At 45.5% G+C, this 18,835-nt stretch overlaps 1 protein-coding gene across 9 annotated transcripts in view; it reads right to left on the minus strand.

Moving 5' to 3' along the window:
- TUB (TUB bipartite transcription factor) overlaps positions 1 to 18,835 on the minus strand; it is a 157,902-nt gene that overhangs the window by 61,361 nt on the left and 77,706 nt on the right. For 3 of the 9 annotated variants that reach the window (XM_054828008.1, XM_054828003.1, XM_054828000.1), the window contains exon 1: positions 13,881 to 14,322. The exons of 5 other annotated variants lie outside the window; for them this stretch is intronic. In XM_054828008.1, coding sequence (XP_054683983.1) covers positions 13,881 to 13,918 — 38 coding nt within the window. In that variant the 5' untranslated portion in view covers positions 13,919 to 14,322. Of the gene's footprint in view, positions 1 to 13,880; positions 14,324 to 18,835 lie in introns of those variants that run through there. One more of the 9 variants, XM_054827999.1, reaches the window with a different exon arrangement.

Consider the following 18,835-nt stretch of genomic DNA (forward strand, 5'->3'; position numbering starts at 1 on the left):
CATATAAATCTATTTGGCAGGAGGTTGTCTGAAGCTCGTGTTTAACTTGTTGTAAAGCGAAGGCTGGAAGAATAAGACGTAAAGGGGTTTTATTGAACAAAGAGCTGTTCAGGTGCTGTGACTTCAATAGCAAACCATCACAGGAAAGGGCTTTTCGCCGTCCTTTTCATATTTTTTTTAATATCTGGCTGAAGTTGCCATTTTAATTATTCCACTTCTCCTGCTAGAATGTCTGTTAGCAACAATTCTAGCCAAAGCAATCTCCGCTGGGGACTGAAGCACCACGTACGGCCTTGTCAGTAGACAGACTTCTAAGCCTGCCAGTTCCCTCCTGTGAAACGTTTTCAATTAAAATGTGAGTAAGAAGAGAAACGTCTGATTATCAGACTGGCTGCTGATTTTCTAGAACAGGAAGATAATCATACTGTGCAAGTAAAATTAAATTCAAAACATTTAGGTCTTTGTCAGAGAAGTATTTAAGTTTTCTTCTCTGTCTCACGTGAAACATGTATATTAATGATACGTTTTGCATAAGAGTACAAGACAGCAAGCAGTGAACAAGTGCATCTCTAGAAGTTTCAAGAAGAATTCTCATTCACAGGGGTTCTGTAATAAAAATTGACTAGAGCACTCAAACTTCAAATTCCTTCAGCGCCAACTCAGTATCTGTATAACAAGGGAGTTTTGCCTGGTTTCTTAAGGAAGAAAGAGGCGTTCATAGAATCATAGAATCGTTTAGGTTGGAAAGGACCTTTAAGATCATCGAGTCCAACCGTTACCCTAGCACTGCCAAGTCCACCACTAAGCCATGTCCCTAAGCGCCACATCTACATGTCTTTTAAATACCCCCAGGGACGGTGACTGCGCCACTTCCCTGGGCAGCCTGTTCCAGTGCTTGTTCATAATGTCTATCATTGGGTTTTTTCTGCAGTTGATTAATTTGAACTAAAATTAAAGAGTGGTAAGTCTTTCTAAGTCAAATAGATTCATGATGGAAGTGGTGGCTGGGCAGAGGCAAAGACCTTAAATAGCCTCTCTGTGGAGAGGAAGGTTTCAGGCTCAGCTCAAGGACGTTATTAATGAGAATCCACAGAGGGAAACACTATGAATGACAGCTATAGGAATTCTGGCTTCTAAAGTTGTACTGATCCTAGGATGACTTCTTACAGGTATATGCAGAAGATCCCTTCCAGCCTCAACACATTGTGGAGAAAGTTTACTGGGTTCATTTTTTTCTTGTCTAACATATGGATACTTCTTATTATCTTAATTTGGATTTCTTATACACAGACAAACAGAAATACAAAAGAAATAAAAAGGATAATCTGTTTTAGAGGCAGTAAGGATGGAAGTAGAAGATAAAGCAAATAGAATTCTTTCCCTGATCTCGCTACTGAGTTTTTATGCTGGAAAAGCCACACTTCTGCTGTATTACAGGGGTAATACGCCTCTGCAGCACCTCCCGGAGCTCCACACGCAGCGCAGCACGCGGGGGTGAGACACAAGTCGGGCAGTGCGCTATGGCACCGCGTCAAGGTGCATCCAGACCACTGAGGGACCTCTCGAGCCACGGCCGCTCCACACGTCACCAGGCGCGTGCCGGGAAAAGGAGACAGCGGTAGGAATAAGAAGCAATCGCACCTACTCTCAGATAGAGCAAGCTGTAGCAGGCAAAGCTGGAGACCCCTTTTAACCGTATCAGATGTAATTAAACCACTTCTGGCGCTGTGGGAACATATTTCCAAATGCATTTGAGTAAGGCAGAAAGTATCATTTTAGCTGTTGGACCATTAAAAAAAAAAAGAGTGAAAATAAGATCCCCCTTTGGGTCTAATCAACGCACACACACCAGCAGATGTTTTTCTACTCCTCTCAGATAAATACATGTGACTGTGTATCTTCTGGTTTCTTTATTGAACACTAATTGCCCACTGCACAAAACATCTAATTGATGCAGCACGTGATCACTGTTATTTGCACGTTTTTCATCGCGGAACCTGTGAGTTGGCGTTTATTGTAGGATACAAGGTTACAAGGTCAGCCCTTCCAGCCTGCGGGATCACCCAGTGGATCTCATTCCGCTTCATTCTCTCAGATTCAGGGGGCCCCGTTTCCGCGCTCTTTCAGGACCTAGCCAAAACTGGAAGCGGATGGGGAAGAGCTCAGCCCAGGAATTACGGAAAGCAAGCCAGCTGGCCCAAGCAAGCTTGAAATGCACAAGACAGCAACAGGTTCCTCTACATGACCCTTCCCAAGCGTTTATCATTCTGGGGTAGCGTTGTACCGCTACCAGTGCGCGTGCCCTTATCTTTATCCACGGGGAAGCGGGAGCACGCAGCATGCTTCTCTGCCTCACAACTGTGACACAGCAGCCATCGGAGACAGCTCGCCCACACTGCTGAAGCTACGTGTGCTGCAAACCACGCTGCTCCCCGTGGAACGTATCTGCTCTCCCCGGCTCCCACGTGCCGACAGAAGGACCTCTGCTTGAATGCGATGTCTACTTTAGAAAGACTTCTGATGACAGCTCCTGGATGGGAGCGCGGACCTGAAATCCCAATCAAATATTTATCTGCGTTATGATTATTAAAAGATTTAAGAAGAGCTGGAAGATCATGCGGAAATATTGCCATTGACTTACTGACAAATTTAACTCAATGTCCAGGCACTGTCACAGCGGCACATACACTATCCTCCCCAAAACCAACACCAGCCATTTGACAGCGCTACAGAGCAAATTTCCAGATACAGAGGACTGACGCAAAAATGGAAAGAATCACAGAAACAAGCTGAGTAAGTTTCCTTAAGTATTGACTATAAAGGTATTTTGTGATGTAAAAAGAAAACAAATGTCTCTCATTTCACAAAGTAAATAACTTAGGGAATTATTCATAGTGAATCAATCATTGTTAGTTATAGAGCTATTCTAATGGAATGAAAATAAAAAATACAGAAACAGTATCATAGCCATTTTGATGAAGAATTAGCAACAAGATAGAAGTCATCAAGTGAAAAGCAAAATCATACGCAACACCATCTTTCTATGTACGATTTACTGCAATACGCAGTCACGTCTGGCATTGGTAACCCAAGTCCACAGTAAGTGCAATATTGCAGAGCTGGCTGTAAACTAAAACCCCTTGGGTGGAATTTTCATCCCAATGCACAGAGAGTTACTTTGGGGACTCCTCGCACTGTCGATTGGGCGTATTTACAATTCATCATGCAATGCAGCCGAAAACTTCTATGCCTCTAATGTACCTTATGTTTTTCTTCAGAATAAGCTTTTTCAGATGAGAATGAGTTGTTCTTGCCAAAGAACACACAAAAACTGCAACGTGTTATGTGCTGTTTGTCATTTCGACTAGACAGCACAATAGTCATTCTTCTCTCGTCTCTCTCCACCACATTAATACTTTCAACAGAAGCTTCAGATTTTCAGAGGCTCACGACAAGGAAATAACCTGAGCAGAGAAACAGAGTGACCCTGAGCACTCTTGACAATCCAGCCGCAGACCCTTCAAGGCTCCCTGTGCAGCGTTACACTCCATCCTTTGAAAGGCCAACACCAGCCCGAAGCTATTCTGCACATGTTCTTCAGTCTTCTGTTTTAAAATCTATTTTAATGGAATGCAACAACCAATAAACTGAAAGTCCCGGCACTCGAGAGTCATTTCCAATGAGCTCCTAGTTGCCTTTACTATCACCTTCAATTTTTGTTATGGCTTATATTATTTGGTGCCAGTTCAATGAAATGATGGCTCTCAGAAATTATATTTTATTGTAAGTAAAATTAATTTTCTAAACCCTAAAATCTTTCATACCAAGTCTAGAGTTCACTGGATTCTTTTGCCAGAAGTCTTTGTAAAAGAATATCAATTTATCAAATCCAAATCTTGTAAACTCAGTGACCTCCAGAGTTTCAGGATACAACTTCAGGGCGGTGGAGCCCACACCAACAAATAATCTGAAAGTCCAGGCACTCGTCTGAGGTATTAGAAATACCTTCCTAAGGAATACAACACCCAGGGCAGAGACTTCAACACTTGAACTCGCATATCCCACTTTCCAGGCTATGCAAACATAATCTCACATTTTTTCCAGGAGAATAATCTAGAAATCATTCTGAAACAGGGTGCACAGGATTGGAAAACTTTTCTTCCTTTTGATACTGCTCAGAACAACCTCTATCTTGCAAAGCCTCAAGAAGGAAAGGGGAAAGGGGAAAGGGGAAAGGGGAAAGGGGAAAGGGGAAAGGGGAAAGGGGAAAGGGGAAAGGGGAAAGGGGAAAGGGGAAAGGGGAAAGGGGAAAGGGGAAAGGGGAAAGGGGAAAGGGGAAAGGGGAAAGGGGAAAGGGGAAAGGGGAAAGGGGAAAGGGGAAAGGGGAAAGGGGAAAGGGGAAAGGGGAAAGGCCTTTCATTTCATTTAAATTTCTCCTGTGCTGGTTTTTCTTGATCTTTAAAATCTGTGAGCGATATTCAAGCCCCAAGGAAGTAATTATTTTTCAAGCTGCATCAATAGTGCCAGAAAACTGCACTGTCTCATTATTTGAAGTAGCTAACATTTAAAAGGCATCTTCCAGGATGCCTCAAACTTCTAGCAATGTCATGATCTTTCTGCACTGATATGATGGCCCGGTTTCTCTGGGTGTTAATGTAGTATTCCGTAATTAATATATCTGACATATCCAAGAAGAATTATCCTAGTATTCCAAAAAGCCAGAGCCTAGATTAGGTCGCTCATAGGTGGCTAGTGCTCTTAAGTGCCAAAAATTAACATTCTCAGTGTAGACCAAATAATGAATTTTAAATTAAAAGTTACATTCATTTTGTGAACTGTGCTGTGATAGATACCCCGCCAGCTGTAAACAAGCTAACACATATCCTGGAAACGATTTAACTATGGTAGACCATAGCTCCTCACAGCCTGAACTGCATTGCTCCTCAAAGGAGTAAATCACTTCTGCATTTTTGATGATGTTGTACGATTTTCAGTATCTGTGTTAGCTCACATGCAGCTTGCCCAAGTGTCTCTCTACTGCACTGCAGTATGCAGCATGGACATACCACAGAGATCACATACAGAAGGCAAGAATTTAACCAATTCAACACCAAGCAAAGCTACAGTGTTCTCTGCACCTCCATCATTGCACAGATTTAACCATAGGCAATACACAGAAGCATCTGAGCTCCGCCTTAGGGGCAGGCAATAAAACAAAGCTAGTGTTATTCCAGGGCAAGCACAAAAACTTTCTCTAAAACCTTGTACTTCATTTTTTAAATCTGCTGCAACTGCCAGTGAAGTGATTTAAAATTCAGTAACTGAGAAAAATCAATTTGCAAGGTCTGATTCATTGGTGTGTAGAGACATCTTTAATGTTATTTAACGTTGCTCTACAGGTGCAGTGTCCCAAAAGACGCATTATTTACCCATACAACTAACCTAAAGTTTTAGGTAGGCATGGAAGAGTTCATGCAATCCCTGCATCTGCAAAAGATTCTTTAATGGAAATTCACACTCCTGGCTTGAGTCTTGGGATTTATATCTGCCAAAAATAGTGGGATGCATTCCAAGGTACAGTAAGTCTCAGGCTTTCACCTGCCGCTCAACCTGACCTGAGCAGTTAGTCTAAGTCATTGTCCAGACAAGTTATCTATTTTTTAATTTCTACAATATATCCAATAATTTCCTCAAATTTCAGAAGTGAGAATTGCAACATAATGCAATGGCGGGGGGGGGGGGGGTGTTACTGCAGACAAGTGAAAATGCTGCTGTAGTAGCATTGGTTAGCAACAACCTGCTCTGGAAAAAACAGAGACCAATTTTCCCTACGCTTCTTGCTGTGGCACAGGTAATCATCAGTGGAAATACCTAGCCTTTAATTTTATTCATTTTGCTTTCAAACTGATACCGGATTTGAAAGGCAGACCATGTTTTGATCCCTTCCCTAAACATGGATCAAATACTGACGTATCTGCATTTTATTTGCAGATACAATTTCCAACTTAGTCATCATTTGAAATTAATCAAGGAATTTCATCATCTTGTAATTTCTCACCTGCAGGTAGTTAGAACTGTGATTACAATTAAAATTACCATTAAAAACTTCATGCTGTGGTTTCATTACCTGTGTCAAATGAGTTATATTAATTACGAATTACGATATTCACAGACTTGCGTTAACATGCCTCTCAACAGGAGCCACGAGGTTTCCACTGAAATCTGCAATTCAAGACTTAATTTTGGTAAACATCTGAGAACTCAAGCTAAAACTCAACTTCATGAAAGCATGACTCGGGCACTTGCTTTGTCAGAGAGCAAGATAAGTATGTCACTCACAAACAAAGTGCGCTCGCACATTCATATTAATGTGTTATAGACCGCTTGCCATTATTTGCTCAGCTAAAAGATGAGCTCAGAGAAGGTCGTGGAGCCAGTCCAATTCCCTCCTAAGTCAATAGAACAGCTCTTGGGGCACCTCTTTGTGACTGCTTCCTGCGAGTAACCACACAACTACACGTAAGGCAGAGGGTGGCGTTAGACACTACGGCATCCCTACCTCCAGGTGTAAGGGTAGTAGTCGACTGCGCAGAATCAGCATCCAAGACGTGCAGAGTTCCCGCGCTAGCAGAAGCAGTTACTGTCTTCTGCTGTACAAGGCCCTACTGCATTTCACCAAAGGAAGTGCTTTTAATTGGGTCACTTTTTCCCTTTAAGAATAAATAATAGATAAATCTGTAATCTCCCAACTTATTAGCAATCCAAAAGTATGAAAGCTACTTCTGCTGTAATCACTGAAAGGGAAAGCAAAGATATATTTTAGCTTCTTATTAACGAAAAGAAGAAAATACAAATACATCTAGTAAATAATTTAATTACAGAGCAAACTGAGCATTTAAAAACCTTCCTAAATGTCACAAAGCTACACAATGTAGACATAAACTAAAATGATTCAGCAGATGACCTGCAATACATCCATGGCTAGTGAACATGTATAAAGCAAAAAAGCTACATTACCATCAAGTATGAGATAAAACTAACTGGTGTAAAACAACTATGTCAGAAAAAAAAAAAATTGTTTCATCTTTTATCACGTGTACTCATCCTGTTCCAAAATAATTACTCCAGTCTTTCCACCTTCTCCCATAGTTACCTCTGCATGAGGGGACACAGCCAGGACAGCTGAGCCCAACTGACCAAAGGGATATTCCATACCATATGATGTCTGCTCAGCAATTACACAAAAAAAAAAAAAAAAAAAAAAAAAGACGCTAAGAGAAAGGATTAGGAAGGGAGGAGCATTCATTTTTTACATTTGTCTTCTGGAGCAACTGCTACGCATACTGAAGCCCTACTTTCCGGGAAGCGGCCGGATGGCACCTGCTGATGGGAAGTAGAGAATAAATCGTTTGGTTTTCCTTTGCTTCTGCACACAGCCTTTTGCTTTATTAAACTGCCTTTATCTTGACCCACGAGTTTTTTTTCCATCTTACTTGTTTCCTCTCCCTGCTGAGCTGAGGAGGGGAGTGACAGAGCAGCTGGGTGGGCACCCAGCGTCCAGCCAAGGTCAACCCACCACAGTCACTATCCCCTTCCTCCCCATTTTCTGAAGAACAGGAGAGTCAAAAGAAGCTGATGATCATATGTCTGTAACAAAAATGAAAGCAACAAGAAGTATGGCAACAATCACCCTGATCTTTCCGCTTGTATTTTGTGCCCTTCTTTTGTACCTATCTTCTAAACTGAAAATTCTTCAGACCAAAGACTGCCTTGCTGTATATCTGCATACTATTAGCATAACTCAAAAGATAACAGAGCCCAGAGAGGTGTTGTATTCTCAGTTGAGAGTCCTCAGAACTCACTGGTATCATCCTGCCGCTATGTCATGATAAAAGAGATTGCAAAACTGCGAGAGAGCGGCTCTTCAGTGCCCCACCAGCCCCCATTTGCATGATACAGACTATCACCAAGAAGGGCATCTCCTAATCCCAGTTACTGGCCTTCATATACTGCAGTAACCAAAGCTTCAGCAAGAAGCGAGATATAAAATAAACACATCTATGCTTAAAGCAATAATCTTTGAATAACCTGCTGCAAATACTGCAATTAATTTTTGATAATCTGAAAAAAATATTTAGCTTAAAAAAATTGCACAGTACTTAAGTAATACAATGAGAAGCTGGGATGGATTTATTCAAAAGTTGCAAACAATAAAATACAAGTTAAAGAGCAAATGTTTATGGAGAAGGATACCATATAGCTGGCAAGACAGAATCCTATTTTCATGAATAATCTCAAAGTGGGAAAGAGAGAAGAAAGCCAAAAAAAAGGGGTAAAGGAGAGCAAGATGTAGGGACAAATGGCAAAAAGAAGTCTGTTCATAAAGAGAAAGAACAGAAAAGCATGAATTAGGAAAGAAGTCATTAATATGAGGGGAAGAGGTACAAGGAGGAAGTGTATAAAGAATGCAGCTCTCTAGAATGACAATTTTTAGTTACTAATAAAAAGTACCACCTTCCAGTAAGCTGCTGCTTGCATGTCTCAATGGATGCAGCTTTAAGGAAAGTCCAGAAACCCTCAGGCAGAAGACGACTCAGGGAACTGCAAGAGGAGACGTAACATTTCATATCCGCTGTCTGGCTGTGATCCAGATCTGGCACAGATGGCTCGTAAACGATTGCCATTGCCAGAAACCTGCAAGCGACTGTCGCTACCAGGAACCCACTGGCCTGTTATGAAACGAGTTTCAGTCTCGACCTGGACGTTGATCGCGCAAAGGTGGTCGGGGGTCACAATACTACAGGAGGGTGCAGCCGCTTATCTGTCCTGGGGCCCAAAGCGCACCCCGCAAGAGACGGCAAAGCCCCTTCAGCCCCTCACTTAAATCCACCTCCGGCACGCCGCAGAGCACAGGACGACTAGGCTTCACTCCCGGCTCTGCTGCTGGTCTCCCTGGAGCCTTGTCCCATTTCCATTTAAGCCAACTCCCCGCAACTTCCCCGGGTCTCCATTTCCCTCACTGGTAAAACTGAAGCGATGCTTTATTTTCCTCGTCTCTCTTTTCTGCCTGGTTGATTTAGGCTATCAGCTTCAGGGTAGCAATTGCCTCTGACGATGTGCTTGTACAGCTCCCTAACACTGACGCTGGGCAGCACGGGGCTTTGATCTCAGCTGGAGTCTCTGCGCCACAGCAGGAACACCCCACACGAGGGCACAGACCCCCATCAAGGCAGAGCTCTAACTTAAACGTTTTAAAAGCACCCGACTAGGCTAATTTTATACATCACAATAACCTGAGACAAGACAGCCTAATTTAGAGCAGAGGACACACACGCTCTTTGTACCTTTTTCTTTAGAAATAGCAGCTCTCATAAATTACCGACGCCGTGCCCTACAGCAGGCAGCCGAGAGCGAGCTTGCTGCATCGCGATGCGCTCGGTCACAAACTGCACCTTGCAGCGGGGTGAGCACTCTACCTGCACTGCCGCCTGGAGAACGGCTAAAGGGTAGATAACGTGCCAACACCTCAAATAAATGCACAGCAACAAGCGTGGGACACCCTTGGTCTTCAAGCCCGGTCCTGTTCCAGGACTTGTTTACACATCACACTTTCAGAAATCTTCTTATCTGCTCTAATTGCCATGATTCATGAATTTACAGCACAGCTCTGCTCCACAATTTTCATCCAACTGTAATCCTTCGCTTTGCAAATAACAACTGTGGACTGTTTATAGCCGTGATATCTAAGCACAGCCTTAAAACTTCAGAGTGAATTCAGAAAAGCTACAAAAAATCGAGCGCAATAAAAAATATCAGGAATAAAATAATGTATATTATTACCATCATCGTGTACATATCGAGACGCATTATGCCACTGCAAACGCATGCTGTGTGATCTGCTTTACGGAGCACCCTCCGCGCAAAGTGCCAGACCCCCCGCGGCACAGTTCGTGGGTTCCCCTTGGGCTACAGCAGCTTTATCCGCGCGAACCAAGCCTCCGGAGAATTACACAGATGCTCTACAGAGAGCTCTGGGGACTTGAGGCAAATTTATTCCTATGTGGACTGCGCTTGTCAGCTGACAAGGCTTATATACTTCTCATGAAACAGGTTAGGTGGTGTTGTAAATGCTCCTTTTTAAGTTATAGCATTAAGGTTTATCGTTAAAGAAGCAGGTGAAAATACAACAAGTAATAATAGTAACAACAGGGACTAGGACCTTCCTGTGACTGAGTGTATTGATACTTTTATCTTCGCTAGCAACAGTTCCATTTAACTGTAGTTATGTAGTACGAGGAACGCGCTTGCTTATTCAAGACACACCAGCATAAAATAAAAATGAATATGTTAATTTCGGAAATTCTATAAAATAAAAATGAGCTCAGGAAAAAGACGTGAAACCAAAACCAATTTCTGAACAACAAAAAAATTAATTCCTGTCAACCTATAAAGATTGCAAGGTGTTTCTGCTTTGTATTTTCTACTGGAAACTGCTAAAGGATACCAAAGGAAAACACTACCGTGCTTGAGAACGTAATTCCTCAAGAAGCTACATCTTACTCTTAACTGCCATCAGGAACCACTCTGGGGCAGCTACATGAATGGCAACTGATTTTTTACTTGAGTCTAAACTATTTTGATCCTTTATAATAAAGGACAGCAATGTTGTTAAAAATGGGTTCAATTTAAAAAAAGAATTCCTAGCTTGTTGTACCTGGTACGTAGCTTCATATGAGTAAGTGCTTAATCATATCCTTGAATTTCTATCTACAAAATAGTTTCATGAAAATAAATGCAAAATATTCACTTTTTAAAAATAATTCCCTCAGTTGTATTTGATAACATTAGCGAACTCAAATCTCTTCATCCTATGACTATTAGTTTTTCAAAAGCAGAATACATAAGAGAAGAAAAAAAAAGACAGTAAGGGCAAAACGTCGAAATTGCAAACTCACAAATAACATGAATCTTTTATCTACCTCAACATGAAAAAGCTAGTACTGACGCTGAAAGAATTGCCTACTATTTTTTCTTAACTCACTCAAAATGCTCTCAGCTTCTTAAAACTGGACGTATAATCTGTTTTGTGAGTTTTGGACACGCAGGTGGATTGCTTAATGAGTTGTGCGCGACACACGCAGAACCGATCGTAAGGAAAAATACGACATTTTACTAAAGAAAAAATTCAGGTATATAGCTGCGGGTATGTTTGATTGCTAGGAGGAACGATGTAGGATAAGGAGTCATGCTACCATTTTAAAGTCCGTGCCAAAGTTGAAACAGCTTCGCCAAGCTCAGAGAAGGGCTTGCAGCATTTTCTAGCACGCAGTATGTCAGCGAGGCTCAGGCTATGTCCCATACGCCTTCACAGGCTTCAGCACACCCAACAGCCCGTGCTCTGTCCCCCACGCCAGCAGCAGTGACATCGCTGGCTGTCACATGCCACCCAGGCCATAAAGAAGGTGGGGAACGGGCCTCCAAGCTTTGAGAGTCAGCAACCATTGAACTCTCCACAGTAAACAAGAATCTGAAGCAACGGAGCAGATAAGCATGGGGCATTTTGCTCTCCCAGAGAGGAGACGAGCTATTCCAAGGGGTGCGCATCAGGCCTCTCCCTCTCCTCGTGTATCTCACTCCTACAAAGTGGTACTTTGACCTAATTTACTAATACAGTGATTTTGTGTGTAATCTCAGTCACGTACGCATTCAGAAACTATTGTTTCCTGGGTATGTTTAGGGGATCCTGGAGGATGCTTTAAACATGCCAGTTCAGTGAGATTTGCAACGATAGACCTCTGACTGAAAAATAAACCAACTTCTTGCGAGAACTCTATGTTAGAAGCCTGAAAAAAGACACTTCAGAGCAGAAGCATACTTTGTTTGCCTTTTGGTTTGGGGCAGTCCTCAGCAGTTTCTGGCCATAAACATGTGGTTAACACTCAAGAATAATATTACATTAGAAAAGACATGAGTATCATCAGATCCGTGTTTCTCTGAAGATCTGCTGCTTTGTCTACCTTTGCTTCTCTGAACTGCACTGAGCAGAAACAGAAGAGATGTTTTATTTCCTCTCCTTCAAGTCCACTGCTACAAAAACCCTCAACAAACTTTTGGCACTGGCCTCTGCAGAGCCTTGTGTGCGGTGAGGGAACGGAGAAACAGTTCCTCTGCTGCTGGGAAGAGCCACGAACAGCTGTTCTTCTGGTATTTTTGCCTTCATTACAAGGCTTCAAATTGCATCAGAAAGCATCCGCTAGTCATTTTTTAAGCCTTATTGCCAATTCCTTACGTCTTTTCAAAACACATGGTCTGAAAGAGCTACTGGAGAGAGAGAAGTGATATTCTCGGGTTCATTATAATCAGATTCGTTTTTTTCTGATTATTCTATTGATTAGAACCATCACAGGCACAGATTAAACCAGCAGGCTTCCACTTGTGCATCCACTCTTTCATTTTTTTCTCTGTACTAAGGAGTGATTTATTTGTGTTTGTGTTGCACTCATCGTGGCATATGGTCACTACAAATATCGTCATTTAGAATGGGGCAAACTTCAACTGACCTGCTTAAACAGCTGTCTTTGTTTTAAAATGCGCTCTGTAAATGTTATTAATTTCATGATTCTCTAGCAAAAAAAAAAAAAAGTTTACGTTACTGTATCTACCTTGTTTTATTTACAACCAACCGAAGGAAACAAATGTGCTTTGCTGTCTTATCCAGAACACCTTTTTTAAACGCCCCTGTTTCCTTCTGCAATAAGAGACTTTAACGAAAACTAAAAAACCCCGTAACGCTCACGTCAGCCCGAACGGCCGATTCGGGAATGGCTTTATTGCTGTTCCACAGCACAGCCCGTCCCGCCCGGAGCTAAATCTTTTTTGGCTCGCCTTCTCCTCGTACCGGCAAGTCAGAAACAAACTGTTCTTCTATTCCAGCGGCAAACGCTCCCGCTCCAAAACCGGGCGCTCGGGGCGGGCACGGGAAGGGCTCCGCCGACCCCACCCCACCCCACCACTGCGGGGCGACGGAGGGCAGAGCGGCGTGCCCCGCGGGGCCCCGCACATCCCGGGGCCGGGGCTCCCGCAGCGCGGAGCCGCCGCCGCTGCCCGCTGACGCACGGGGCTCTCGGGCAGCAGCAGCCGCGCGGCGGCTCCCGTAGCTTATGGCAACGGCGGAGCCAATGGCAGCCGTCCGCCGGGCGCTGCCATGGCGATCCCGCTCCTCGCCATGGCGGCACCGCCGGCCGCGGGAGCTCCGCGCCGCGAGGAAGAGGCCGCGCCCGCGCGCTGCCCGTCCCGCCGCCCCCCCCCCCCCCCGCCCCGCTCTCGGTGCCGCCCGGAGGAAGGGGCTGCGAGCGCCCGCCAGCGCCCGGCGGGGTCGGGGGTCCCCGCGGCCGAGGGGCATCGGCCGCCACCGACGGCGCAGCGCTCCGCCTGCTGCCGCCCGGCCCGCCGGGGGGGGCCCTGTGGCGGAGGCAGGGAGGAAAGCTCTCCCGCTACGGGGCGAGCGCAGCTCTCCCAGCAGCGCTCCCGCTCGCCGCGGGCCTGACAGCTTTCCCCAGAAACCAGCCCCTGAACTTCGCGGAGCGGGACCGGCCCAAAGTTGGGAGGCGGGACCGGGGCCCCCCTCCGAGAGCGCCCGCCAGCCGGCGGGCACGGGGCCGGCCCGCGACCCGCTCCCCCGGGCGGGACCCAGCGCTTCCCCGCCGCGCCCCGCGCAGGGTCCGGCCGCCCCGGCGACGCCGCCGAGGCACGGGTTCCGGCGGCGACCTCCCGAGCCCGCCGAGGGGCAGCGGCTCCAGCCCAGGAGCAGCCCCGGTCCTCTCCGGCCGCGCCCGCACCGCTCTATCCGCCGCCCGCCCCCCGGCGGGGGGTCCCCCTACCTGTAAGGGATCCAGTCCGCCTGGTGCCTTGAAGTCATCTCTCCCCGGCGACGCTGCCCGGAGCCGAGGAGGGGGACGCGGCCGCTGCTGCCCGAGTCGGAACCCGCCACGGCGCGGGCAGCATCCTCCGTCCGAGGCGGGGGCGGACGACGCACCGGTTATCCCGGCAGCGGCCGCAGAAACATCCCCCCGGGGAGGGCTCCGAGCGGCGGGCCGGGCTGCATGGGGAGGGGGGCTACCGGGGGCAGCGGGAGGCGGCTCCCAGCCCTTCCTCCCTGCCCGAAGCGGCGGCTGAGACGGGTACCAGAGCAGGGGGGGCGCCGGAGGGGGCGGAGGAAGGGCCAGCGGCGGGCAGGGAAAGGCAGGGCAGCAGCGCCGCGTCCCCGCTGCCGCTACCCGCTCGCCCTCCCCCTGCCGCCGCCGCGCTGAGGCATCGCCCGGGCGAGGCGGGCCGAGCCGCCCTCCGCGCCGGGCCCGCCCCTGCCCCGTCAGCCGCGCCGCCACTGGGCATGTGCGGGGCGCCGCGGCCGGCGAGGGCCGGGAGCGGCTTGGTTGGGCTTGGGTCGGTGCGCTTCGCGTCGCCCCCGCACTGGGCACCGGCCGGGCAGCCCCTCGCAGCCGGCTGAGGTGGGGGAGAGGTGCGAGGAGAGGTCAGCCTGCGCTTAGGCTCTTCTCAGTCCAGCCATACCAGCAAAATCTATACATTTAAGTAACTCGACCCAAAATGGCTGAGAAGCCACGGCCTGGGGCCTGTTAGCAAAAGCTTGACACGGCCCTTAAGAGAAAATTCACGTTTTCTGTTTGCCCGCACAGGACCGGCACCTCACGGTGACGCAGAGCGGCTGGGACACGGTGGCTGCAGCCCACCTCTGCTGGGCCTGTCATGGCCAACAGCACCAGCAGCTCTGCTAGGGAAGCCACGCTGGAAGGCTGAGGCTGCCTGGGAGCCAAGCGCGGTCACCGCTCCCGGCAGAGCCTGGCTTTCGCTACCCAAATGCATTACAGGCCACCAACCGCTCATCCTGGCAAGACCAGCCCTACAGAAGCAGAAGTAAAGCCCGTTTAAACTATTGACTGTGTGAATCCCTCCTCCTCCCCGTCGTCTGGGTCAGACTATACGCTTAGAGAAACAGTTCCTGACTTTGTGGAAAAAAAACATGATCTGAAGAAAGAAGGAATTAGTGAAAGATAAGGATTACTGAATAATATAATTGTTATTTGCTTTGAATAATGGCAGTCTAGCCCCTAGTATCTCAGAAGTTTTGCTGTAGGTAACGTTTGTACTGTGTATGGAGGAGGTATTTGAAGAAAAGACTGTTAGGAGTTAGCAGAAGTCACCTTTTCACACAGAACAGGCATTGTGCAATAAAGCACCAAAGAGTTAAGCGTGGCACCCACTGTACCCTGGAAAGGCTAAGATGGAGAGGGACACCCAGGGAAAGCTCTGACCTCCTAAGCCTTCTCCAGATTGCAACGCTGGTCTTCTGCTTGATGGTGTGAACTCATGCGGCAGAAGGCTACAGTGCAGGTTATCCCATTGCAGGGTATTGCAGAATTAGAAGGAAGGGTGAAGGCTGTGGGAAGGTGCACATCTGAGCAGAGAGTGAAACAAAAATGTTCACCTGAGGAAACAGAGACAGGGACTTTAAATGTGTTTAGACATAGTAAAGCAGAACAGTAGAAAAAGAACTTTCATTTTGGTTTTACAGCATAAAAACCAAGGAGACTATTATAATTTAGCAAATAAAAACAGACTGAAGGAGACACTTTGTTTCACACAATGTAACTGTATGGCAGAGTTCACTACCAAAGAACATGGCTGGGGCCAGGAAGCCAGCAAGAGTCAGCAGAAGATGGCATACTTAACAGAAATGTTACCATATTCTTCACTGTCATAAGCTTTTGAGAGGCTATTTTGTTTTAAAGCCAGAAACCAGAATTCAAACATTTTCCAGAAGTCAAAATGAGATCTATCTTTAAGGAAGAATTCCCTCGCATCCATGTGGATAAGATAATTTGGACTTTGCAGACCTCCATTCTAGTCAGGCACAACCTGGAAGGGTAAAACAACGGGCTTCACCACCCCCTGGCACTGTTACTAGCACAAGGAGGCGGCTGCAGGAGAGAGATCCCGTCTCCTGGTACCAAGTTGCATGCTTTTCAAGCATGCCCATTTACTGAGGCTTCTGTAGAAAAGAACAACGACGAAAACTAGAAGAGTTTCATGTCTTCGGAGTCAAAAGCTCTCAAGACCGGTGATTAGAATATCTATTTTCAAAAAGCTGTAAGTGTAAAGTCTGATAGACAAGCTAATGCACACACATCAAAAAGATCCCTCAGAACCTTTGAGTGATAGGAAATACTGTCATTTAAACAGCCCGAGGCCATGTTTGTGTTAACAAATCCAAAGCATACAGGGTTACTAGATGTTCAAAATGGGAGACTGTCTGCGTATCCTGGAAGACGGGGGTGCACGGAGCATAATGTCCATCTGGAGAGAGCTGTCACAGAGGAGAAGAAAGATGAGGAAAATTGTACAGGGAGAAAGGAAAAACAATTCTCTGGTATTTTATCTGCTTTTGTAGGGTTTACTTGTGCCCCCAGCCTCTTCCTCATCCTCCCGCACACCGGTTCTCCCCCATCCCTTTACCATCTTGGGTCTCTTGCTTTTATACTGCCTCACTCTCCAGCTTTGGGTCTTTCTCTCTGGCAGTGCTCTGCCCCCATTGCTGAAGCAGGTGAGCTGAGCAGAAAGGTGAACACCAGCCCTCTGCAGCTGGGCGTTAAGAGCAGGGTTACCACACATCTCTAACTCTGAGCAAGGTCCCCACTCACCAGGCTCCTATGGGTGTCACTCTACTTTGTCTGCGTGGCACACAGAGCTAACTCTGAATGACAAGGCAAGAGTTAAAGAGAACTCCTTGCCGGGAGGATGACCAAGGTGTTCATTTTGCTGTGTAACAAGCCTCAGGATTGCCCTTGAGGTGCAGATCTGTTCACTGACACTTCTAATAATTTTCAGCAGCTCTGGGGAGACCTGGCTTTTGTAGGTGCCAGTTTCCCCAAGTACTACTACCACAAAAGCTAGGAAAAAATACCAGCATGTAACAAAAAACGCTTACATGCAATGATGATTTCTAGGTGCTGTCTGTAAATAGAATTGTAGTTCTCAAAAGCCATGCTTAATTAGTTTCAGAGAGAAGGCTGATGGGCAAGGTAGTCTGTTAGAAAAACAGTGCTTTAAAGGTTCAGCGATGGATAAATGAAACAGATGGAAAGCACCAACGTAGATGCAAACCTAGCTCCTCCACTGCCAAACGTCTCACTGAGTACTGCCTTCCTCTGTGTACAGCGTGCTGCCTTTCCAATTATTCCTATTTTGTCCTCTATGTAAAATAAGTGTCCCACTAATAATACATTTTTTTGATTGAGATAATGAATAATACAACAGACCTATATCTAACAGCTGAAAACATCTGCATTTGCAACTTAGAGCCTTCTGGCAATCTGAGTAGAGAGCAAGACATCAAAGCAGGAGGACTTTGTTGAAAGGGAGGTTGGGAGAACCTAAGCAAGGAATAAAATAAGAAACTGATGTAAGCTCTTTCCTAAATGTATAGATTAGTAACTTTTAAAAGTCTAATTTTCCCATAATGGCGGAATTAATTTCTTATAATTTAGCCCATGAAAAAAAAAAAAGAAATAGTAAATGTATGTACTGATTTGAAATAGTTCACAGAGTATCTTTTATAGAGAAGTTTTTATCTATATTCCTGTTGTTCCTCTTTCTAGAGCCACTGTTGCGTCTGCACTACTGAGCATGGCACTGTTCACAGCTTGCGTGCTACAGATAGAAAAAAGGTCTGCGTGTTGTGTGGCTTAGGAGGTTTCCTACACCTCATAGCTGCTGTAGGAGGCTTGGGATAGGTATTGAATTAAATTCCTGTCTCATCTGCCTTTTTAGCTCACCTGAAAAAACGTTGATTTTAGAAAAAGGAAAAGTATAGTAATTAACACCGTAGATTTTCTTATTTGTGAACCCATCCTGGTTTTATGCTGCGATGTAACACACACCCTAACTCACACTTCCTAACCCATTCATAAGACGTCTGGGAGCCTAATTCGATCTTTACTTTTTAGGTCTTTTAAAAGGGCAAAAGTTGACAGTTTGTTGTCTCTGGATCAGCTCAAGCATAATGCAGAAAACACTTCTATTCAGCATTTGAAGTCTTATAATAGCACGAACAGGACAGATTTGGCATAGACGTGTAAGGATTGTGGGGTCTCCTTTATTGGCTTGGACATTTCTAAGTTTAAGCTCCAAATGACAAGGAATAGGGATGTGTTTGTGCTGGCATAACTACAGAAGTGGTTGTGTTTAGATTTTTCCATTCAAATATATGTAAAATCAAGCTATCATATTTGAATTAAAACCATGCCAAATAAAACTTATCTGCATTCATTACAAACCTATAGTTCCTAACAAAGTTCACGAACTTGTCTGTATAACGCTCAGAGCAGTTGTGAGTGTATCTAGGATATTTTGTTTATTTGTTGTTTGTTTGAAAATCAAACTCTGCAACTAACCAGGACCAGATGCAAAAGCTGAGGTTTCGTATAATGAACTGAAATTCAGCAAGGTCAGTGGATTTCTTCCCAAGCAGTGAGTTCTGGAATGTGTTGAGACAAATTCAGAATAAACTCTAGGGATGATAGTAAGGGCGTTAAAACTTTCACAAATCAAAAAGAAGAAAATGCTCACAAAAAGTGAATAAAATCAAAGCCCTGAATGGTATTTTTACCCGTAAATGCTTCAGTAATACCACAGACATGATAGAGATAATTCTGCTCATTGTTGTGGGCTTTGGATGAGGCTTATGCTAAGTTCACTGTCCTTGTGCCTTAAACAGAAAGAAGCCCAGGTTAAATCTTGTTTCCCTAGTAAGAAAAAAAAG

This window comes from Grus americana, chromosome 5, assembly GCF_028858705.1.
Source record: "Grus americana isolate bGruAme1 chromosome 5, bGruAme1.mat, whole genome shotgun sequence".
Taxonomy (NCBI): domain Eukaryota; kingdom Metazoa; phylum Chordata; class Aves; order Gruiformes; family Gruidae; genus Grus; species Grus americana.